The 25,351-nt window shown below is 39.6% G+C and overlaps 1 protein-coding gene across 7 annotated transcripts in view; it reads left to right on the top strand.

Moving 5' to 3' along the window:
* Positions 1 to 13,614, top strand: part of Mgat4a (alpha-1,3-mannosyl-glycoprotein 4-beta-N-acetylglucosaminyltransferase a) — a 235,277-nt gene extending 221,663 nt beyond the window's left edge. For all 7 annotated transcript variants that reach the window (XM_070089214.1, XM_070089210.1, XM_070089213.1 and 4 more), the window contains one exon: positions 7,612 to 13,614. In XM_070089214.1, coding sequence (XP_069945315.1) covers positions 7,612 to 7,641 — 30 coding nt within the window. In that variant the 3' untranslated portion in view covers positions 7,642 to 13,614. The remainder of the gene's footprint in view (positions 1 to 7,611) is intronic.
* Positions 13,615 to 25,351: the final 11,737 nt, after the last annotated feature.

A 25,351-nucleotide genomic window follows, 5' to 3' on the forward strand; every position in this document is an offset into this window, starting at 1 on the left:
TTCTTTATCATTTCACTTTTTTTTTTTGAAAATTTTCTACCCTGAGAACAAGTTTAGGAGAGGGCCTCTCGACCTTGAAAGGGTTAGTAAGTGCAAGCTCTTGTAGAGTGGTGGGGTATTTTGTCTGGTGCAGGAGTTTGTGATCATCCGCACCGCAGCTTTTTGTTGGGTTATTAAAGGTTTAAGGTGATTGGCTGTGGTAGATCCCCAAGCACAAATACCATGGGTGATATAAACATAAATTAGAGAGTGATATAAAGTAAGGAGTGCCATTTGGGGTACATAGTATTGTATCTTGGAAGGGATGCCTGCTGTTTTGGAAATTTTCTTAGTTATATGCTGGATGTAGGTTTGAAATTTAAGATTACAGTCAAGGTGGAGACATAGAAATTTGCCCTCAGTGTGTCTTGTAATGGGCAAACCATTTATCGATATGTTTAGCTGGATATTCAGTGCTCTGTTTCCAAAAATCACGAAGTTGGTTTTGTCTATCTATATTGAGAGTGTTGGGTGTCATCCAGTTTGATATTTTATGTAGCGCATTGTTTACAGTGTCACTAAGTATAGCTGGGTTTGGGTGGGAGAAGACATAAGTGGTGTTATCTACAAGGAGTTGATGCATTTAGGTCATTGATGTAAATAAGAGAGTAGAGGACCTAGGACACTTCCCTGTGGCACTCAAACAACTATAGGCTGAGTCCTCTTCAAGGGGGGCTCCTTGGTGTGGTGAAGAGGCTCTTGGTCTGAGGAATTAGACCTTTTGCTCTCCTTCCTCAGACCGAAACTGATTACCCTTGAATCCCCTTTCCCTATCCCATCTTCCCCATCCTCCTTTTTTTCCCTTTTCTCCTCCTCCTCCCCATTTCTCCCTTTTTCCCTTCCTATTCTTAGCCTTTGGGATTCTTCCCACAGGCACTCTAGTTCCTAGGTAGGGGGAAGGGTACCGGGGTCCATTCCATTCCATTGAGGTCCTTGGCGGTGATGCAGTTTGCCGTGGAATCTGGATCACCTGGAGGTGTCCCAATCCCTCTCCAGTCAGTCGGGGGGGCTTTGGGTGTCTTTTGGGTGACTGGTGTATCTTTAGAGGTTGCCTGTCAGATTCCAGGGGGTGGTGGCCAAAGGAGGTATGCTTTGTGGCGGGTGTTTGGCCGCCCTCTCTTTTGTCCACCGAGGTGGCTATCCTGGATTGCTGGTTTACTGGCATGAAGGGTAGGGTATGGCATGGGTTCCATGCCGTATCTGCACTACTTTTACGGCTTTTTTTTTTTTTTTTTTTTTTTTTTTTTTTTTTTTTTTTTGCCTCCTATGAGCTATTCCTCCAGTTTTCCCCCCCCCCCCCTTTTTTTTCTTTTTTTTTTCTCTACTTTTTTTTCTAAAAAACAAGAAGAAAGAAGAGACCTAACCATGGAGTCCTGAATCCATGAACCTGCTCCCCCTGGGCCCCTTCCTGATACTGCCTCCTGTTCTGACCCTGCTTCGTTATTTGACCCCTCTTCGGACATTTCTAATGCCCCTGTACCTCTTGTTGGTGCCATTTTGTCACCCGCTTCAGGTACCGGGGTTCCGACTGACTCCTTTGATACATCTGACCTTCGCTCTTCTTTGACTATGCTTCTAGCTTCTTCTACGGTGCAGCAGTTTTCAAATTGCCCACCTGCCTCACGTCTGACCAACTCTGGTCTCACACCTAAATGCCCAAGACCATTACCTGATGATATCTCTTCACTTCCTTCTCATTCTATTCAGAAAAGACACATGTCACGCACACCCTTTCCATGCTATGTTTCTAAATACACAATGGACTAAGTTTTTTACTCTATGACTGACTTCCTCTACTACCTACCTTTCTGACCATAGTATTAGCAAGGTGCTCCTATGCTATGTTGGTAGAGATATATCCTTTCATGCTTTTAAGAGTGGTACATGCATCATCACTGTCCAGGATGCTACCCAAGCTCACGATCTTTCTCTCCTTACAACTATTGATACTATTCCTGTAACTATTGAAAAACATCATTCCCTCAATTCTTGTAATTCTGCCCCATACCACTGTCCAACAGAATTTCCAGATATGTGGCAATGACATTCTGGAACAGCTAGAACTCCAAGTCCTCCCAATCCTCAAAGTAGACACTTATGTCATCCCTGCCCGCAGGCAGAGACAATACCCTTGCAATGTAGCTCACTTAACTTTTGACTGCCGTGAGCTTCCATCCTCTGTATGTATTGCAACAGTGTAGAAATTGCTGGAGCTTTGGTCATCCAGCAAAATATTGCAAGTTCATGGCTGAATGCCCAGTCTGTGGTCCCGACGACCATTCCAATACATCTTTGTCTACCTCCCTCTTGCCTTAACTGTCATTTGGCTCACCCATCTTACTCTCGCCATTGCCAAGTTTACTTAAATGAGCGCGAAATCTGATGTCTCAAAGAGGCAGAAAGTCTCCCATATTCTATGGCAGTCTCTCATCTGTGCCTCCAAGGGAAACTTCCCCGTATTTCTTATTCACTAGTTATTAAACGTCCCCCCTCCTCTGGGGTCCCAACTTCTGCAGCCTCCTCTGTGGTCACCCCTGTCTCTAATTCTTTTGCTGTCCTGGACTCAGAGGTCCTTACCTCAGCACCTCATTCTGTTCTCACCTCTTCCTCTTCTCGCTCACAAGTTTCTGTGTCTACAAGACCTCATACAACACCTACTCCCCATCACCCCTCTCCTTCTCCAAAGTCCAAAACACCTTCCCTTCTGCAGCAACCTACACATTTTTCCTTCCCAGTCTCTGTACCCAGTTCTTCACCTCTAAATGGCTCTGTTAAGAGTGTGGAGGTTCATCCTCCTCCTCGTACAGTACCATCTTTTCCTGTCCCCTCCCAAATTTCTTCCTCTTCTGCCCCGTCCCAGGTCACTTCCTCTCCTGTCCCTTCCCAAGCTTCTCTAGTTCCCTCTACCCTTTCGTCGTCCCCCCCCCCCCCCTACTTTGGTACAGTCCATTGTCCCCCTGATCTTTACTCACCCTCCTTCTTCCATCTCCAATATTGTACCACATACAACATTCTTGTCCTCTGAAACACTTGAAGCTGTCTCAAAATATATTAAGGAGACTTGACCATTGATGGACACCGATCCACCTCCTGTTCCTCCTCTTCACTCTTCTCCATCTGCACAACTCCTTTCTTCACAATGTCTCAATCCTTCGCTGCTTAAAAGTTTTCCGCTACCTCCACATGTAGACTTTTCTAAACCTACTAGTCCATAGATACCTCTACCTTCAGATTTCTTGTATATTTCTCTTTGCAAATCATGGCTTATTTACAGTGGAATATCTGTGGCCTCAGGGATAACTGGGGTGAGCTCCAGGTGTTGCTCTCCCAATTTTCCTGTTGTGTTAGTTTACAAGAACCCAAATTATGCTCCGCTGTTATCCCTCCCATCTCGAGCTTTGATTTATTATGTTCATCGGATCCTTTTCCCGATGGAACCTGTAATGAAAGTCCACTTATATGCACCAGTATTCCATACCCTCAGCTCTTTGTTCATACTTCGCTGCATTACACTGCAGCATGTATTCACTTGAAAAAGTGGTATACAGTCTGTTCTTTGTATCTCTCTCCTTGGGCCTTATCTATCCCAGATATTGCATTTCTGGTTTCTTCCTTACCGCCACCACCACTTCTGTTACTTGGCGATTTTAATGCCCACCATTTCCTCTGGGGGGGGGGGGTCTCACTGTGACTCCCGCGGCATTCAGTTGGAGGCTTTTCTCGCTTCTCTCCCCCTCCAAGTTTTAAATATGGGTACTCCCACCCATTTCGATCCTCGTACTCATTCTCTCTCTTGCATTGATCTCTCAGTTTGCTCTTCCTCAACTGTACTAGACTTCACCTGGTCTGTCCTCCTGGACTTGCATGACAGCGATCATTTTCCAGTCATCCTTACTTCTCCTTCATATTCACCACCTCCTCGTAGCCCACAGTGTCATTTTGACCGAGTAAATTGGGACTTTTCCTTGCATCTAGCTGCTTTTAGTGAGGCTCCTTCTTCGTCCTCCATTAATGAGCTTTTACACCTCTTCTCAAACTCAGTCTTAACTGCAGCTTCACATTCTATACCCCAAACCTTGGGCAGGCATTCTCAGAAGTGCATGCCTTGGTGGTCTCCTGCTTGTGCTTGGGCAGTATGTCTGAAATGCACTGAGTGGGGCAGGTACCAGTACTATAGAACCACAGACTCCTTGATTTTAAGCAGAAGCGAGCAGTTGCTTGCCGCATCATCCATGACGCTAAACGCACTTGCTGGTGGGATTATGTTTCTACCATCACCTCTGCTTCCTCTATGATTGCAGTCTGCAAAAAAGTACAGAGACTGAGTGGGAAATACTACTCTCCCGACCTTGCTCCTGTTCTTCAGGTTGCCAGTGTTGATATCACAAACTGTGTTGATGTTGCCACCGAAATTGGTAGTCATCTTGTCTGCACTATTTCTGAGGGGCTTCATCTATGCCCCTTGTTTCGTTCCTCAGTCTGCCAGAGTTAGAGCCCTTAACCTTTTCTTTTATCAGAGAAGAATCTTGTGTATCTTTTACACTTCTGGATCTGGAGGCAACACTCCCAGCTTGCCAATCATCAGCAGCTGGGTCTGACGGCATTCATATTCATATGCTACAGCAATTACATCAGTCAGCCCTTGCAATCCTTGAACAACTCTTTAATCTTATTTGGTCACAAGGAGTTCTTCCCCAGCTGTGGAAATCTGCCATTGTTCTCCCTTTCTGCAAACCGGGTACTATGGGACATGATGCCTCCCACTGTTGTCCCATTGCTCTTACCAGTGCAGTTTGAAAAGTGATGGAACGTCTGGTAAATTGATGTTTGATGTGGTATTTAGAGATGCACAAGTCTGTCCACAAGGACCATTCTACCATCAACCCCTTACTATGCTTAGGTACATATGTCCTTAATGCTTTTGCCAATAACTGCTCAATTATTGCCATCTTTTTTGATCTTGAGAAGGCATATGACACTACTTGGAGGTATAATATCTTGGCCCAGGCCCTGCTTAGGCCTCCAAGGCAATCTACCATTTTTCCTTAAGAACTTCTTAACTGAAAGACATTTCCATGTTCGGGTTAATAATATACTTTCCCAGGACTTTGTCCAAGCTGAAGGTGTCCCCCAGGGGTTTGTTCTGAGCACAACACTTTTTCTCCTTGCTATTAATGATCTGGCTTCTGTTCTTCCATCCAATATTTGGTCATCGCTTTGTGGTGATGACTTCGCTATAGCTTGTGTAGGCACTGACTGTCACCTCATTGCAGTTTCTCTCCAGCATGCAGTCGACCATGTTTCCAATTGGGCCACCGCTCATGGGTTGAAATTTTCTAGTACTAAAACTCACTAGATTACTTTCACTAGGTGTTCTGTTGTCTCTGATCATCCATTGTACCTATATGGCTTGCGTATCCCAAAACGTAATACGGTCTGGTTTCTAGGCCTTCTGTTTGACCGTAGGTTATCCTGGAAACCTCACATTACTTCTCTGAAGGCAACTTGTCATAGCCAGCAGAACCTCCTTAAAACTCTCGCTCATCTTTCATGGGGGCTGATTGCAGAACTCTCCTTCAACTACATTCAGCCCTAATTTTATCGAAACTTGATTATGGTGACCACGTATATTCAGCGGCCTCTCCTGCAACTCTCTCTAGCCTTAATCCCATCCATCACCAGGGTTTATGTTTATGCCTTGGTGCCTTTCGCTGTTCACTGGTTGAGATCCTCTATGCAGAGGCGAATATTCCATGCTTGCCTGATCACCATGATCCTCATTGCCTTCGCTATTATGTTCGCTCTCATGACCTCCACAATCCTTCCATATATAGGATAATCACTGATGTTAGTAGATGTTCTTTATTTGTTCATCATCCCTGTTTACTCTATCCTTTTTCTCTTTGCCTACATTCACTCTTGTCTTCTCTTGAGTTACCACCTTTCTGTGTTCATGTAGCATCTCACTTTTCCCTACCCCCTTGGGAAGTTCCAGTGGTTCGTGTCTGTTCTTTCCCACTGCCATGCGTGAAAGCCCAACTATCTACAGTGGCTTCTCACTCTCTTTTTCTTAACCACTTCCAATCTCATTCTCATGCCATCGCAGTGTACACCAATGGTTCTAAGTCTTCTGACGGCATCAGATTCGCAGCATTGTTTCCGGACAGCATCGTGCAAGGGCCTTTATTATCCTCGACTAGTATTTTTATGGCTGAATTGTATGCCATTCTTGTAGCACTTATCCGTATTGCATCTATACCTGTGTCACCATTTGTGGTCGTTTCAGACTCCCTTAGTGCTTTACAGGCTATATGAAAATTTGATACACCTCATCCCCTGGTTCTTTGTATCCAACTTTGGTTACATTGTATCTTTAGCAAGCACAAAGATGTTTCTTGTTGGGTCCCCAGTCATGTTGACATACAGGGCAATGAACAGGCAGACACTGCTGTGCAGTCAGCAGTATATAACCCAGTTTAATATAGAAGTGCTCCTTTCACAAACTATTTTGCTGTAATTGCTACTCACATTCGCAACTGTTGGCAACAACATTGGTCTGATCTGCTCCATAATAAACTACAGCCTATTAAACTGAGTATAGGTTTCTGGCCTTCTTGTCGTCAGTGTCGAGGTTGGGAGACTACTCTCTCCCGTCTTCGCATCGGCCACACTCGTCTTACTCATGGGTATCTCATGGAGAGGCGCCCTGTTCTACTCTGTGAGAATTGTCAGGTTCCAGTTTCTGTTAGCCACATTCTGTTGGACTGCCCCCACTATCAATGAGCACTCAGAATTTACCTCCATCGTCGTCATCGCTCTACTGCCTTTACTTTACTTTCCCTTCTTGCTGATGGACCCTCCTGTAACTCAGACACTCATTGACTTTTTGACAGCAACTTATTTACTGTACAAACTGATGATGATGACGACTAACACTCCTCACAGCCCTTTCTACCTCAATCTCTTGCTACCCTCTACCCCTGCACTCCATGCCCTAATAATCATCCCTCTCTCTCTCTCTCTTGCTACCCAATACCCCTGCATCTTTCCCTGCCCTGCTGCACTGTATGACCCTTGTAGGTTTAGCACTTCTTTTTTATTATAATAATAACACAGGCTGAGTATTGGAGGTCATGCCATTTGTGTATACATACTGGTGTCTATCACTAAGCTAAGATTTTAGGTAATTGAGAGAGTATCCTCTGGCCCCATAATGCTCTAGTTTTAGGTGCAAGATGTTGTGGTCTACTGTATCAAATGCTTTTCGTAGGTCTATGAAGAGCCCTAGAGGATATTCATTTTTTCAAGTACTGTATATAGTAATTCAAGCATCTGAATAATTGCATCATTTGTGCTTTTTTGTTTTGGCCTAAACCCAAACTGGCAGGGGTTCAGTATGTTATGGGAGACATTCATGTTCGATCCTGGGAAGGGAAGGATAAGTACAGTTTCTTGGATCAAGATCATCATCCCTTCACAACATCAGTCCACCTGCCTTGAGGGGTTTGACATAGAAGAATTAGAAATATTGTCAGTGACACATGAAATAATATAACTATTTCCTCTCTACAGATACACATTGAAACTGCAGACTCTAGGTGACCCGACGCCATGTTGGCATTCACCCTCTGGTGCCAGTGTCACAGCATATCATGCCAACAGTGACCTTGGTTCCTTGTATCTCACTAATTTTATACTTAATACTTCAGTACCTGTGTTATCAAGGATGTATTTTACTGAAAATATTTATTGGTGGTAGTTGTATAAATAAGTAGATTTTGATAATCACCATATCTAATCTATTTGTTATTAAATCTCTAGATAATGCTGGTATTAAAGTATTGAGCAAGATAAAATATTAATATGGTGATTATGATTTTTTTTCGTAAGCTTAAGAGTTCATTGATGTTTGTTAATAGTAAAAAAATATAATATTTTCTTAGGAATTTGTAGCAAAATATAGGAATCTCTACATGCACTGCTGCTGCATCAACAAAAGTTTTTATAAAACAAACTTGTTTTGTTGAATCTCACAAAATTTACATGAAGACTCATCATTTGTATGTAAAAGAGAGACTTTGTGAGATAGAAGTAACTGCTGTGCAGCACTTATTTAGCTGATGCTCATGTTTGTATGAAAAAGAAACAGTAATTATGTAAAAGATAGTATCATTAAAAAAGTTTCTGTATACGTTAATAGTGAAAACCCAATGAAGAAAATATTTGAATGCAAGGACTGTTATAATTAATACTGGTTGTAAGTGATTATAAATATGAATACATGAATTGGTACAGAAACTATTTTGAACCAAAGGATTGTTGTAATAATTTTGTGTTAAGTTATTTGAATACATGAATCTAACAATGAGTAGTAGTTTTTAAAACAAAGTAGGTGTGGAAATATGGATACGTTATTGTACTGTAAGCACTGGCGTTTTTCTCTGCCACATTTTAGGTTTTTATTTGATGTCCATAAATAAGTTTATGGCTTCTTTAGGGACTTATATTGAAAGAATTCACTTTCAAGTGAATATGCAAGGTGTTTTAGGACAAAGCACAGTTTTTTGTGTAGTACAGTATAATGCGGAAAAAAAAATGAAAATTTTGTATTATTATAATCATTAAGTGCTAAACCCATTGAAAATTTCATACCCTGTAAGCTAGTTTTATTGCCAAGGAAAGAAGAGGACTAAGCTAGATAACCTACTAGAAGCTGACTTCACACAGGTCAACCAGGTAATGTTAAATGGATAATCTTGTGCAAACGTGACACGTTTTGAAGCGAGAGGGATAAAAGAAGTGTTTTAGGGTGGAATTGCATTTTGAGTGTTTAGGACATTATTTATCCAGTTAGAATAATAGATACTGATAACTGTGCATGAGGTATACACCAAATATGACCCACTCTGACACCACAGCTTCAACATGTGAAGTAAATGCAGATGAAGGCTAAGGCTAGGGCATGTAAGAGGGAGCGGAATAGACAGGGATACATGATGTCACACTGGTTTATTATTATTATAATCAAAAAGAAGCGCTAAGCCACAAGGGCTATACAGTGCTGCCACACTGGTTTAACATATTTATAGATGGGTTGGGGTATAGGATTGAAAGATGTTGGGTCTAATGCAGTGCAAGAGCTATCAGTTGCTCTTTACTGATGACAGTTCTTTTAGGGGATTCCGAAGGCTAAATTGCAAAGCTTTGTGGATGAATTTGGGAGGATATGTAAAAAACGGAAATCAAAAGTGAGCTTAAATAAAAAGCAAGGTGATTAAGTATAAGAAAGTCTAGGCACTGATAGACAAATATCAGACTGAAGGGAGTATGGAAGAAGGTGCATGTATTTAGATATTTAGGAGCAGATATCAGCAGATGGGTCTATACAAGATGAGATGAGCCATAAAATAGATGGGGGAAAAAGGTGGGTGGTGTGTTGAAATATCTGTGGAAAATAATTATCTAAGGAGGTGCAAAAAAAAAAAAAAAAGGGGGGGGGGGAATGTATCAGAATATAGTGACACCAACTCTTATATGGGTGTATAACATGGAGATATCTTGCTAGAAAATGATGTGTGGTGTGAATATCATGCTGAGAATTCAGAGCATAGAAATTAAAGGGTGATGTGGGGTCACCAAGGGTATAATTCAAAAAGCTGAGAAGGGGGGGGGGGTCAAGATAGTTTGGGTATGTAGAGAGGATGGGTGTATTAATCTAGGGTGGAGGGTAGGAGGGGGTTGGGGTGTTCCCAGGAACAGCTGGATGAAGGAATAAAGGAGACTGAGTTTTAGGGGCTTGTGTGAGCATATTAGATAGGAGTGAATGGAGACAAGTAGCTTTTAGTGTACATGCTGTTGGAGTATGAGCAAGGTTACATTTATGAAGGATTCCAGAAAACTGGTAAGCCAGATTTGAGTACTGGAGTTGGTAGACAGTGCTTGTTTTCTGAAGGAGGGAGGGGTGGGAGATGATGCAGTCAGAGCATAATCTGAATTCCTGCAAGACAGTGACTGACTGAATAATGGTGCATGAGTTTTCTCTTCTGAGTCACGATATTTTGGCGGGAGACTTCTGTCTAGAGAAAAAAAGAATTCATTGCACACGTGCCTGTCATAGAAAATGCCTAAGATTTTTATTATCATGCACTTTTATGGCTAATATATAAAACAAGCAGAATATATTTATAACATTCCTACCTTAACATATAAAAATGTACAATGTGTCAAAAAATATAAAGATAACGTATTGTCATATTGTTAAATGCATGTTAATTTTAATAGTACTGTAATATACTAGGTATTTGTATTAATCATACAATTAAGCTGAGTTTTTGGTATATGCCAGAATGAAGAATAATGAAAAAATGAATTTAAACTTTTTTTTAACTACAGTAGTACCTCGGGATACGAACAGCTCAAAACGCTAACAATTATGTAAGTGCTTTTGTAAGTGTATTTTTGGGGGTCTGAAAGGGATTAATCCAATTTACATTATTCCTTATGGGAACAAATTCGTTCGGTATCAGCACTTGAACAGCCTTCAGGAACAAAATAAGTTTGTATCCCGAGGTACCACTGTATTTTCACCATGCACTGTATATGACAATACGGATATTTCTTACGGCACAGATAAAATTACAATCATGTTCACTAAAAAATTTTTTGATATGCCATAGCTGTATGAATAGAAGCTGTTTAAATGACTAATTCCCATGTTTATTTAAAAACACTTAGCATACATGGTGTAACATTAATGGTAAGTAACAGTGGCCTTTATTGTGAATGTCTTCCACAGTGTTTACAAAATGAGAATACTAGTCTAATAAAAGTTATAGGTTGACCATTTTCCATTAAAGCTTGATTGTAGTGAGGAGTATTGTGTAGCAAAACTACTTAGAAAGATCTCTCTTGCAACAATTGGGTGTACCTAGCATTTTTCACAGTGCATATTGTGCAAGGTTTAGTAAGAATCTTAGCTTGAATATATACAAAAAAAATACTGGCAGTAGGTGCCTGTTATTTAGTGCTGTGCAGTTTAACCGCAGTTGAAAGTACAGTAGTGTTATTCCAAGTGCTTCATGTTTTCTCACATTATCAAGCACAGCAAAAGTAATAAAGCTACAGAAGTCTTATATAACAGATGTGACTAACCTCACAATTAAAACAAATTATTGTGGTCCATCAAATATACTGATGTATGGTATCAGACGAAGTGATGTGATCTACTGAACTAATAAAAATAAGCCCAAAAATTCAGATGCACATTAGTGTTTTACATACACCCCCTCACAGTGATGCCTGATAATCAAGCATAGACTGGTTATACATATTTAACCCGTAAACGGTCCAAGCAGATCTACGTTTTTTTTTACATATTTTCAAATATAACAAAAAAAAAGTAGATCAAAGTTTTTTACACATCTTCAAATGTAAAAAAACAAAAAGAAGATCTACTTTTTTTACATACTTTCAAATGTTGAAAAAACGTATATATACGTTTGGACCGTTTACGGGTTAAATACACAGTACGACATGCAATAAGATCACAAGAAATGCATCTTAATATGCAATGTAGTTACAGTGAAGAGTAATATGGGTTGGCCATCATAAATCCGGTTCTATCAGTAATCCGTCACCAATTTCGGCTAGCATAATTTCAAATTTTCGGGGTCGCTACACCAATCTGCTGCTACTGTTTGGTGGTGCTACTTGCTGCATAAATCATTTCAATTTGTTTTTCCCCATTTATTGTTATAACCTGCTCACTTTTAGCCCTAGCCATGGTTCCAACGAATAAAAGAAATGCTTCTCATTGTGTAAAGCACATACACTGTACATTGTCCATAAAAGATAAGGCTGCTTTGAAGCCACTGTCGGTTGCCATGAGCTCAGCTAACTCAGATAAGCTGTGACCAGTAAATTTGGGCCTACATATGAGAGAATAGGTCTGTGTAGTAAGTGTGCACTATATAAAAAAAGTCCTGCAGTATGCAGTGCAAAATGAAAAAAAAAATGGTAACTGTGCTTTTGGTGTAAAACAGTGATTTTGTAGTGCATTTTTGTATGGTGGTATTCTCGTTTTTTTGGTCTCATTTGATAGAATGGAAGATATATTACAGAAATAGATATAATTTTGATTGGTCTCATGCTGGAAAGTACCTTAAAATTGAGCTCAAAGTAGTGGAAATGTTAAATTTTTGCCTATGTTCTAGAGTAAACAAACGATGTCACTGTCCAATGTGTGTCCAACTGGCCAGTATAATATGCAGTCACGAATGGGTTGACATTATTTATACAATTATTACAATAATGCAGTAGTCTTCAGAATAGTATATCTTCTATTTTTTGTGTGAATAAAAATTCAAAATGGAAAGCAAATGTAATATAAGAGGGGCCTGGAGATGTGACTGATGAACTGAGAAAATGTTATTTTAGTGCCAGGAATGTCTGCACTGTTTATTCTGGACCCTATTTTGAAATTGGCATCTCTTGATTATTATTATTATAATCAAAAAGAAGCGCTAAGCCACAAGGACTATACAGCGCTGCGGCATCTCTTGAAATTTGTGCAAAATTAGCCAAATTACCAATTTCTGACCACTCTATTGGGTAGATGAAATAGGTAAATGGGCAGTTTCTTGTACTCAGTCGACAGAATAGAAGGAATACTAGTAAAATAGCTGAGTTTGGTAAACTGGAACAATGGAATGGGTAAAAAATAGGGCGTAAAGTTGGTGAAATCGCTGATGCGTAAATATCGCCAAAGGGTTAAGTGTATTCTAACCTAACCACTCTGTAATCCGGCAAAAATCGCTAATCCAGCACCCTACAGGTCCCAATGACGCCAGATTAGTGATGGCCAACCTGTACTATTCTAAGTGTTTTCATATTTTCTTATGGCTTGGAAGCATCCTCAGCTTGCACACTGAGGGTCCGAGACTGATCCCTGGCATGGGTGAAACATTGGACATGTTTCCTTATACCTACTGCTCCTGTTCACCTAGCAGTAAGTAGGTACCTGGGTGTTAGCCAACTGTTGTGGGTCACATCCTGGGGAACAAGTCTAACTTAGGCTGCCCAAAATGCTCTGCATAACCAGGGGTTTTCTATAAAGTATGGCAACAATGTCAACTAGGTCTCTATCAGCTGTATCATGTATTTTGTAGAAACAATATTACTATTACTTTTTATTTATTATTACACGTACAGTCAGTGGTTTGCTAGATACCTCACTGAGTGTGCATGTGAGGTCACATCTCTGTTATATAAGACCTCTGTAGCTTTATTACTTCTGCAATGTTTATTACAAAACAAATTATAAACAACAATGCTCATGAAGTTTAATTCATTAAGGTGGCAAACATTACCTATGATATATTTAAGAGTATTGATTAATTTTATTAATCTATGTAATAGTGGCAAACTTGTGTACCAGAACTTCAGTGAGTGGCTACGTATCCATGGATAACATAAATAAGTCACTGACAACGAGGGAGATGTGTATTAAAAGCAGAGGAGTGGAGAGAAACCTCAATACAGTATACAAGGGACAAATATATTTTTATTTTTATTTTATGTTTTTAGAATATTTGTTTGGCACCCCAATGACTACATGCATATCATTTTCAAGAACCAAAGGAAAGACAAACTTTTATTTAAATCCAGAACCAACCAGCCTGACTGCTCAGTATTTTTTTTTTTACATATGCAGTAGTAAGCACACAGTATATCTGGTAGAAAAATATATCATGTATGAAAGAAAATATTAAATTCCAAGACAACATAACTTTTGACTTTTTCATATTATAGAAATGCTACCAACTTTTTTCTTTTTTTGGTCTCTAACAGAAAATATAGAAAAAAAAATATAATTCAATCCCTAATTAGATGACTAGGAATATCAAGAAAAGGTCAAAATTAACTCTAGAGTTTCACAAATAAAATATAAACAACTTTTCACACACAATATATGTAAAAAATAAGATAGTAAATTAAATATTGTACATGTACAATACTCAAGTCATCTTCAGTTATAAATAATTTTGCCATAAACTAATTATCTATTTTATATTGTTTATGTTGCATATGTTCCACCCATAAAACCATCCGATAAATATAATAAAATTACACGACCCTGTAATAATATCAGTTTTTAGATATCTAACACTGCCATCTACCCTCACATATGTACAAACTTTTACATGTACCATCTTCCTCTTTCCCTTTCTAAATTCACCTCCTCCCAATGTCACTCCCCTTGCCACATTATTTTTCTTATATAACCTTTTCATAATTTTTGTTTGTACGATTAGTAACTTTACCAGCTATTCTAATATTGTACTCCTCTAATCACTCTTGGGTGTGTAATCTCTCTTTTCTGAAATTGAATGACGTTTGCATTTTTGCTGTCACTTTATATAAATTAATGTACAGTGGAACCTCAGCTTACGAATTTAATCTGTTCCGTGACCTTGTTTGTATCTTGATTTGTTTGTATGCTGAGTAAATTTTCCTCATTTAAATTAATTGAAATGGCATTAATCCGTTCCAGCGGAATTCCTGCTCTTAGGAGGCACGACAAAATACGTACTCCAATATGATGCTAATATCAACTCAACAGCTTATTTATATATCACAATTCATCTAATTTCACCATCACTCAAGGACTGCACAACAGGTGCATCATTGTCAGTGTTGAGCATTTCTTCGATGTCAGCTTTGTGTAACTCCATTACCACACAGTCAAGATGAGTAAATAGAATTGTCAACGCTTATTGCTTGGGTACGTTTATTCTGTTAGTGGGGTGGATCTGTGAAGGACCTGCCTAGTATGGGCCAACAGGCCTACTGCAGTGTTCCTCCTTTATGTTGTTATGTACCCATGACACCAGTCATACCCATCCCCTCCCACTCATATATTTGTCCAATCTCTTTTTAAAGCTACCCAAGGTTCTATCGAAGCCAAAACCTTGGGTAGTTTCAAATTTAGGTTGGATAAATACATGAGTGAGAGGGAATGGATTTGAGTGGGACTTGGACGTGAGTAAATAGGATTATTAAACAGATATGAGCAGGAAGGGTAAAGAAAAAGGAGGGTCTATAAAAATATATTATGTTAATAGCCATAGTGCTAGGAATAAGATGGATGAGTTGAGATTAGTTGCTAGTGCAGGTAACATTGATGTATTTGAAATCACTGAGACATGGTTTAATTCCAAAAGTCGGGACATGCCTGCGGAATGTCACATTCAGGGTTTAAATTGTTCCAAGTAGATAGAAATATCGGTAAGGGGGTGGGGTGGCACTGTATGTCCGAGATCGCTTGAACTGTTGCATAAAAATGGGTATTAACCCTTAAACGGTCCAAACGTATATATATGTTCACTCGCGTAGCGCCCCAACTTTTTTTGAGGAAAAAAAACAATCTTTTCTTTTAAAAGGAAAAAAGAGCATATGGTACCCAGCATCCCCAATTATTTTAATATGGCACACAGTGAGTGCGCACACCCATTCTCTCATGTCTAGGTGACTCAGGCTTATTGTGGCAATGTTGAATGAATGACAAAGAAAACGTATATATACGTTTGGGGCGCTACGCGCGTGGACGTATATATACGTTTGGACCGTTTAAGGGTTAAGTCTGAAATAACACATACAGAGTCTGTCTGGATAGAATTTTCAGAGGGCCATGAAAAATTGATTCTAGGAGTGATATACTGTCCCCCCCAAACTTAGATAGGGACCAAGGAAAATTACTGTGGGAGGAAATTGTTAAGGCCACAAGGCACAATAATGTAGTAATTCTAGGGGACTTAAACTTTAGTCACATTGATTGGAATTTCTTGACTGGGAATTTAGAATCAAATGACTTCCTAGAAGTAGTTCAGGACTGTTTTTTGAAGCAGTTTGTGACAGAACCTACAAGGGGAAATAAACTGCTTGATTTGGTTCTGGCAAACAAGGAAACCCTTGTTAATAATTTAGAAATTACAGAGGAACTTGGCACAAGCGATCACAAGTCAATTACCTTTAGCATAGAATGGCAGTATGATAGTAGGGATAGCTCAGTAACAGTTCCAGATTTTCACTTAGCAGATTACAATGGGCTTAGAGAACACTTATCATCTGTTGACTGGGGTAATGAAGAGAGCTATCAATATGACAAATAACAAAAAAAGGCACAATACCGTGACTGGAACGATACACAAATAACCCGCACATAAAAGAGAGAAGCTTACGACGACGCTTCGGTCCGACTTGGACCATTTACAAAGTCACACTAACCAGAAGTGGAGCAGGACGGCTATATATAGGCAGGAAGAGGTGGTGGTAGTAGTAGTACAAGAATGGCATATAATACCGACAAGATGAAATTAAGACACATGCGCAACACCTGGGCATCCCTATCGTAGACGTTTCGCCATCCAGCCAGCCACTGGATGGTGAAACGTCCACAACAAAGACACCCAGATGCCGCACATATGTCTTAATTTCATCAGTAGTAGTAGTAGTAGTAGAAGAGGTAGTAGTAGTGGTAGAAGTGGGGAATAAGGAGGACGAGCCAGTCAAATACAAAGGAAGGGGAGCACTTCAAGGGAGCTAGGTGCCCACAGAGGGAGAGCAAGCGCACAGAGGTGCGTGAAATGGGAAGTGGTGAAATAAGTGAAGAAGGAACAGAAACACGAGACAGAAGAGAGAAAGACAACCCAGAGGAGAAAAAGGAAAGAGGAAAGGGGAAGAGCACCTCTGTGTGCTTGCTCTCCCTCTGTGGGCACCTAGCTCCCTTGCAGTGCTCCCCTTCCTTTGTATTTGACTGGCTCGTCCTCCTTATTCCCCACTTCTACAACTACCACTACTACTACTACTGATGAAATTAAGACACATGTGCGGCGTCTGGGTGTCTTTGTACTACTACTACCACCACCTCTTCCTGCCTATATATAGCCGTCCTGCTCCACTTCTGGTTAGTGTGACTTTGTAAATGGTCCAAGTCGGACCGAAGCGTCGTCGTAAGCTTCTCTCTTTTATGTGCGGGTTATTTGTGTATCAATATGACAGTTTTCTGAACACCATACGTGCTGCCCAAAGAACGTTTATCCCATATAAAGAAATTAGATCAAATAGAAATGGCCCAAAATGGATGAATAATAGGCTCAAATATCTTTTAGGGCATAAGAAAGGAATTTATAGGCATATCAAAAGAGGTTAGGGTCATCTTATGAATCAGTATATTGACATTAAGAGGGACATTAAAAAGGGGATAAGAAAAGCTAAACGGGACTATGAAATTAAAGTTGCTAGGGATTCGATAACTAACCCTAAAAGGTTTTTCCAGGTGTGTAGAACAAAAGTTAGAGATAAGACAGGTCCCCTTAAAAATAACTATGGGCATCTTACTGACAAAGAGAACGAAATGTGCTCGATTTTAAATAATTATTTTCTCTCTGTTTTTACACAAGAAGACACTAACAGTATTCCAGTAATTAATTTTTATAGTGGGCCTGAAGAAGATAAATTATATAACATCACAGTCACTAGTGAAATGGTTATGAAACAAATAGACCGACTGAAGCAAAATAAGTCGCCGGGTCCTGATGAGCTTTTTTCCAGGGTTCTTAAGGAATGTAAAATGGAACTGTGTGAACCATTAACTAATATTTTTAATTTATCTCTTCAAACAGGTGTAGTGTCTGATACGTGGAAGATGGCTAATAAGAACATAAGAAAGGAGGAACACTGCAGTAGGCCTGTTGGCCCATACTAGGCAGGTCCTTTACAATCCTTCCCACTTACAAAATATTTGCCCAACCCAATTTTCAATGCTACCCAAGAAATAAATTTTGATGATTCTATTTACTCATTATGCAAGTCTCACTAAAATCCAACCCCTCTCACTCGTGTATTTATCTAACCGAAATTTGAAACTACCCAATGTTTTAGCTTCAATAACCCTACTAGGCAGGCTGTTCCACTCATCAACTACCCTATTTCCAAACCAATACTTACCTATATCCTTTCGAAATCTAAACTTATCTAATTTGAATCCATTATTGAGGGTTCTTTCTTGAAGGGATATCCTCAAAACCTTATTTATATCCCCTTTGTTAATACCCATCTTCCACTTATACACTTCGATCATGTCTCCCCTCATTCTTCATCTTACAAGTGAATGTAATTTAAGAGTCTTCAATCGTTCTTCGCACGGAAGATTTCTAATGCTATATATTAATTTGGTCATTCTACGCTGGATATTTTCTAGCGAATTTATATCCATTATAATATGGAGACCAGAGCTGAGCTGCGTAATCTAGGTGAGGCCTTACTAATGATGTATAAAGCTGTAAAATAACTGCTGGACTTCTGTTGCTTACACATCTTGATATAAATCCCAGTAATCTGTTTGCCTTATTACGTATGCTTAGGCACTGCTGTCTTGGTTTAAGGTTGCTGCTTATCATAACCCCCAAGTTCTTTTCACAATCTGTATGGCTAAGTTATACATTATTTAACTTATAAGTGCTTGGGTTATGGACACTCCCAAGCTTCAGAACCTTGCATTTATCTACATTGAACTGCATCTGCCACTTTTCTGACCAAGAATTGAGTTTGTCTAAATCCTCCTGAAGTTCCGTGACATCTAAGTTTGAATCAATTATCCTACCTATCTTTGTGTCATCGGCGAATTTGCTCATATCACTAGTAATTCCCTCATCAAGGTCATTGATATATATTATAAACAACAACGGGCCTAAAACTGATTCCTGTGGTACACCACTTATTACAGATCCCCACTCGGATTTAACCCCATTTAAACATACTCTCTGCTTCCTATTGGTGAGCCATGATTCGATCCATGACAGCACTTTTGCCCCAATGCCATGAGCTACCACTTTCTTTAACAGTCTCTGGTGTGGTACTCTATCAAAAGCCTTACTAAAATCTAAATAAACAATATCGAATTCTTTAGCATAATCAGTGGCTTCAAAAGCTTTACTGAAGAAAGCTAATGAATTACAGTGGACCCCCGGTTCACGTTATTAATCCGTTCCTGAGAGCTCATCATAAAGCAAAATTATCGGAAAGCGAATCAATTTTCCCCATAAGAAATAATGGAAATCAAATTAATCCGTGCAAGACACCCAAAAGTATGAAAAAAAAAAACTTTTACCACATGAAATATTAAGTTTAATGCAATAGAATAATTACAATAACAATAATAACAATAGAATAATCACAATAGAATAATTGACACTTACCTTTAATGAAGATCTGATGATGATTGATGGGATGGGAGGAGGGGAGAGTGTCGAAGTTTTTAATGTTTAGAAGGGGAATCCCCCTCCATTAGGATTTGAGGTAGCAAGTCCTTTTCTGGGGTTACTTCCCTTCTTCTTTTAATGCCACTAGAACTAGCTTAAGAGTCACTGGACTTCTGTCACACAACATATCTGTCCATAGAGGCCTGTACCTCTTGTTCCTTTATGACTTTCCTGAAGTGGTTCACAACATTGTCAGTGTACAGGTTGCCAACACGGCTTGCAGTAGCTGTGTCAGGGTGATTTTCATCATACTATGTATGCCACACTATGTATGCCACTACGATTCTTAAATCTTTCAAACCAACCTTTGCTGGCCTTAAATTCACTCACATCACTAGTTGCAGCCATTTTTCTAATTAAATCCTCATGCAACTACCTAGCCTTTTCACAAATGACCAATTGAGAGATGCTATCTCCTGCTATCTGTTTTTCATTTATCCACACCAATAACAGTCTCTCAACATTTTCTAACACTTGCGATCGCTGTTTTGTAATCACAGTTGCACCTTTTGCAAGAACAGCTTCCTTGATTGCCGTTTTCCTGCTCACTATAGTAGAGATGGTTGATTGGGATTTACTATACAACTTGGCCAGGTCCGACACACACACACTCCACTTTACTTTGCAATTATCTCTTTCTTCATTTCAATAGTCATTAGCACCCTTGGTCTCGATGAGTGACTTATTTTGCAGAAACAAGCACCAAAAACAGTGATAATACAGATAATATGGAATGTACCGAATGTATCCTTAGATGCGCGCACACTGGCTGGCTTGTAAACACTGGCACACATGGGGCAGTTCAGGCCACACGTGGACACGTCTCGTACGAATCATATCGCATACCGGGTTTTGTAACGGGAACTGAGGCAAATTTTTTGCGATATAATGCTTCAGATACCGGATTTATCGGATACCAATGACTTCACGAACCGGGGGTCCACTGTAGTTAGGCAGGAATGGCCCCTCGTGAATCCATGCTGAGTATCATTAATCAAGCTGTGCTTATCGTTATTGAGATGGCTTCTTATATTATCAGCTATAATTGACTCTAGTAATTTGCCGACAATTGAGGTTAGGCTTATTGGGTGGTAATTTGATGGTAACGACTTGTCCCCTGCTTTAAAAATAGGAATTACACTAGCCATCTTCCACATATCAGACACTGCACCTGTTTGAAGAGAAATATTAAAAATATTAGTCAATGGTTCACAAAGTTCCATTTTACACTCTTTAAGAACCCTTGAAAAAAGTTCATCAGGGCCCGGGGATTTATTTTGCTTTAACCGGTCTATCTGTTTGATAACCATTTTGCTAGTGACTGTGATATTGCATAATCATCTTCAGGCCCATTATAAAAATTAATTACTGGGATATTGTCAGTGTCTTCCTGAGTGAAAACTGAGAGAAAATAATTATTAAGAATAGAGCACATTTCATTATCCTTGTCAGTAAGATGCCCAGAGTTACTTTTAAGGGGACCTATCTTATCTCTAACTTTTGTTCTATAAACCTGGAAAAAACTTTTGGGTTAGTTTTCGAATCCCTAGCAACTTTAATTTCATAGTCCCATTTAGCTTTTCTTATCCCCTTTTTAACATCAATATACTGATTCATAAGATGAACCTCACCTCTTTTGATAGGCCTATAAATTCCTTTTTTCTGTCCTAAAAGATATTTGAGCCTATTATTCATCCATTTGGGGTCATTTCTATTCAATCTAATTTCCTTATATGGGATAAATGTCCTTTGGGCAGCATGTATTGTTAGGAAAGCTGTTATACTGATGGCTCTCTTCGTTACTCTAGTCCACAGATGATAAGTGTTCTCTAAGCCCATTGTAATCTGCTAAGCAAAAATCTGGGACCATTACTGAATTATCCCTACTGTGAGACTGTGTGACTGTGTGTGTGTGTGAGACTCGCACACAGTCACTCACACTGTGGTGTATGAATGGAAAACAAGAATTAATAAAGGGGATGTAAATAACGTTTGATAAACATATTAGGTTGGATAAACACATGAGTGAGAGGCGTTGGATTTGAGTGGGACTTGCACATGAGCAAATAGAACTATCAAAGCCTATTGCTTGGGTAGCAGTGTAATTCCTATTTTTAAAGCAGGGGACAAGTCGTTACCGTCAAATTACCGCCCAATAAGCCTGACCTCAATTGTAGGCAAATTACTAGAGTCAATTATAGCTGAGATTATAAGAAGCCATCTGGATAAGCATAATCTGATTAATGATACTCAGCATGGATTCACAAGAGGCCGTTCTTGTCTAACTAATTTATTAACTTTCTTCAGTGAAGTTTTTGAGGCTGTTGAGCACAATAAAGAATTTGATATTATTTACTTAGATTTTAGTAAGGCTTTTGATAGAGTTCTGCACCAAAGACTGTTAAAGAAAGTGGCAGCTCATGGCATTGGGGAAAAAGTGCTCTCATGGATTGAGTCATGGCTCACAGACAGAAAGCAGTGTGTCCATAAATGGGGTTAAATCCGAGTGGGAATCTGTAACAAGTGGCGTTTCACAGGGATCAGTCTTGGGCCCGTTGTTGCTTATAATATAGTATATCAATGATCTTGATAAGGGAATTACTAGTGAAATGAGAAAATTTGCCGATGACACAAAGAAAGGAAGGATAATTGATTCACACGTTGATATCAGGGAACTTCAGGAGGATTTAGACAAACTCAATACCTGGTCAGAAAAGTGGCAGATGCAGTTCAGTGTACACAAATGCAAGGTTCTGAAGCTCAGGAGTGTCCATAACCCTAGCATTTATAAGTTAAATAATGCAGAACTTAGCCATACAGATTGCAAAAAGGACTTAGCGGTTATGATAAGCAGTAACCTTAAACCAAGACAGCAATGCTAAGCGTACGTAATAAGGCAAACAGATTACTGGGATTTATATCAAGAAGTGTAAACAACAGAAGTTCAGCAGTTATATTACAGCTTTATACATCATTAGTAAGGCCTCACCTAGATTATGCAGCTCAGTTCTGGTCTCCATATTACAGAATAGACATAAATTCATTAGAAAACATTCAGCGTAGAATGACTAAATTAATACATAGCATTAGAAATCTTCCTTATGAAGAAAGATTGAAGACTCTTAAATTACATTCACTTGTTAGACGAAGAATGAGGGGAGACATGATCGAAGTGTATAAGTGGAAGATGGATATTAATAAAGGTGATATAGAAAAGGTCTTGAGGATATCTCTCCAAGAGAGAACCCGCAGTAATGGATTCAAATTAGACAAGTTTAGATTTAGAAAGGATATAGAAAAGTATTGGTTTGGAAATAGGGTAGTTGATGTCTACCTAGTTGGGTTATTGAGGCTAAAACCTTGGGTAGTTTCAAATTTAGGTTGGATAAATGCATGAGTGAGAGGGGTTGGATTTGAGTGGGACTTGCATATGAGTGGATTGAGTTAACAGAGCTTATTTCTTGGGTGGCATTGAAAACTGGGTTGGCCAAATGTTTTGTTAGTGGGATGAATTGTAAAGGACCTGCCAAGTATGAGTCAACAGGCCTGTTGCAGTGTTCCTCCTTTCTTATGTTCTTATGCTGATGAGTGGAACAATCTGCCTAGTATGGTTACTGAGGCTAAAACCTTGGGCAATTTCAAATTCGCGTTGGATAATTACATGAGAGAGAGGGGTTGGATGCGAGTGGGACTTGCACATGAGTAAATAGAATTATCAAAGCTTATTGCTTGGATAGCATTGAAAATTGAGTTGGGCAAATATTCTGTTAGTGGGATGGATTGTGAAGGACCTGCCTAGTATGGGCCAACAGGCCTGCTGCAGTGTATTATTATTTTTAGTACATATGTATTATAATAATAATAATAATAATTATTATTAATTTAGGGAAGTGGAGCACAGATCCAAGTCCCTTGATCAAGAGCCCCTCACCAAGGATGCGAGCTTCTCCCTTCCTTGAGGGGGAAGTTCGCATCCTGAAATTTCTTTCATATCCAGAAGCAAAAAATCGATTGAGTGACTGTTCATATCCTGAAAAATTCGTATAGTGGGGCATTCGTAAGCCGAGGTTCCAGTGTACTGTGGACCCCCCACCTTATGATATTAATCCGTTCCTGAGAGCTCATCGTAAGCCGAAATTATCGTTAGCCGAATTAATTTTCCCCATAAGAAATAATGGAAATCAAATTAATCTGTTCCTGACACCCCAAAGTATGAAAAAAAAAAAAATTTTACCACATGAAATATTAATTTTAATACACACAAACTGAAGAAGACATGCACAATTACTACTCTACTAAGAATAGAATACATGACACTTACCTTTATTGAAGGTCTAGTGATGATTGATGGGATGGGAGGAGGGGAGTGTGTGGAAGTTATTGTTTACAAGGGGAATCCCCTTCCATTAGGACTTGAGGTAGCAAGTCCTTTTCTGGGGTTACTTCCCTTCTTATTTTAATGCCACTAGGACCAACTTGAGTCACTGAACCTCTGTCGCACAACAAATCTGTCTATAGAGCTCTGTACCTCCCGTTCCTTTAAGACTTTTCTAAAATGGGCCATAACATTGTCATTGTACAGGTTGCCAACACGGCTTGCAGTAGCTGTGTCAGGGTGATTTTCATCCGTAAAGGTTTGCATTTCAACCCACTTTGCACACATTTCCTTAATTTTTGAAGTAGGCAACTTCCTCAATTTCTCTCTCCCCTCCTCTGAAGCAGTTTCCTCAGGTCTGGCTCTTGCTGTTGAAGATGATCTTGCAGCTCATCAGTGGTTAGTGCTTCATTGTCCTCCTCCACCAACTCTTCCACATCCTCCCCACTAATCTCCAACCCCAAGGACTTCCCCAATGCCACAATGGATTCCACAACTGGCATACGCTTCTCAGGGTTAGCCCCAAACCCTTCAAAATTCCTTTCTTCTACACATTGTGGCCACAGTTTCTTCCAAAGCAGAGTTCAAGGTCCTCTTAGTCACTCCTTCCCAAGCCTTACCTATAAGGTTTACACAACTGAGTATACTAAAGTGATCTTTCCAAAACCCTCTTAGAGTCAATCGAGTGTCTGAGGTCACTTCAAAGCACTTTTGAAACATAGCTTTTGTGTAGAGTTTTTTGAAGTTTGAAATGACCTGCTGGTCCATGGGCTGCAGGAGAGGAGGCAAAAACTTGACCTTAATGAAGCTCATGTCCCCAGAAAGTCGCTCTGCCAAGTCTGAAGGATGACCAGGAGCATTGTCTAATACCAGGAGGCACTTAAGGTCCAATTTCTTTTCCATTAGGTAATTTTTCACAGTGGGGGCAAATGCATGGTGTAACCAGTCATAGAAAAAGTCCCTAGTGACCCATGCCTTACTGTTTGCCCTCCACAGCACACACAAATTAGCCTGGAGGACATTGTTTTGCCTGAACGCTCTGGAGTTTCAGAGTGATACACCAATAAAGGCTTCACTTTGCAATCACCACTAGCATTAACACACATCAAAAGAGTAAGCCTGTCTTTCATAGGCTTATGTCCTGGGAGTGCCTTTTCCTCCTGAGTAATGTAAGTCCTGTTTAGCATTTTCTTCCAAAACAGGCCTGTTTTGTCGCAATTAAACACTTGTTCAGGTTTCAATTTTTCACTGTCTATGTACTCCTTGAATTCCTTCACATTTTTCAGCCGCCTTTTGGTCCGAACTAGCAGCCTCACCATGCCTTATCATATTATGTATGCCACTACGATTCTTAAATCTCTCAAACCAACCTTTGCTGGCCTTAAATTCACTCACATCACCGCTAGTTGAAGGCATTTTTCTAATTAAATCGTCATGCAACTTCCTAGCCTTTTCACATATGATCGCTTGAGAGATGCTATCTCCTGCTATCTGTTTTTCGTTTATCCACACCAATAACAGTCTCTCAACATCTTTTATCACTTGCGATCTCTGTTTCGAAAACAAACTTGCACCTTTTGCAAGAACAGCTTCCTTGATTGCCATTTTGTTGGCCAAG

The sequence above is a fragment of the Cherax quadricarinatus genome, chromosome 27 (genome assembly GCF_038502225.1).
Source record: "Cherax quadricarinatus isolate ZL_2023a chromosome 27, ASM3850222v1, whole genome shotgun sequence".
NCBI classification, from domain to species: Eukaryota; Metazoa; Arthropoda; class Malacostraca; order Decapoda; family Parastacidae; genus Cherax; species Cherax quadricarinatus.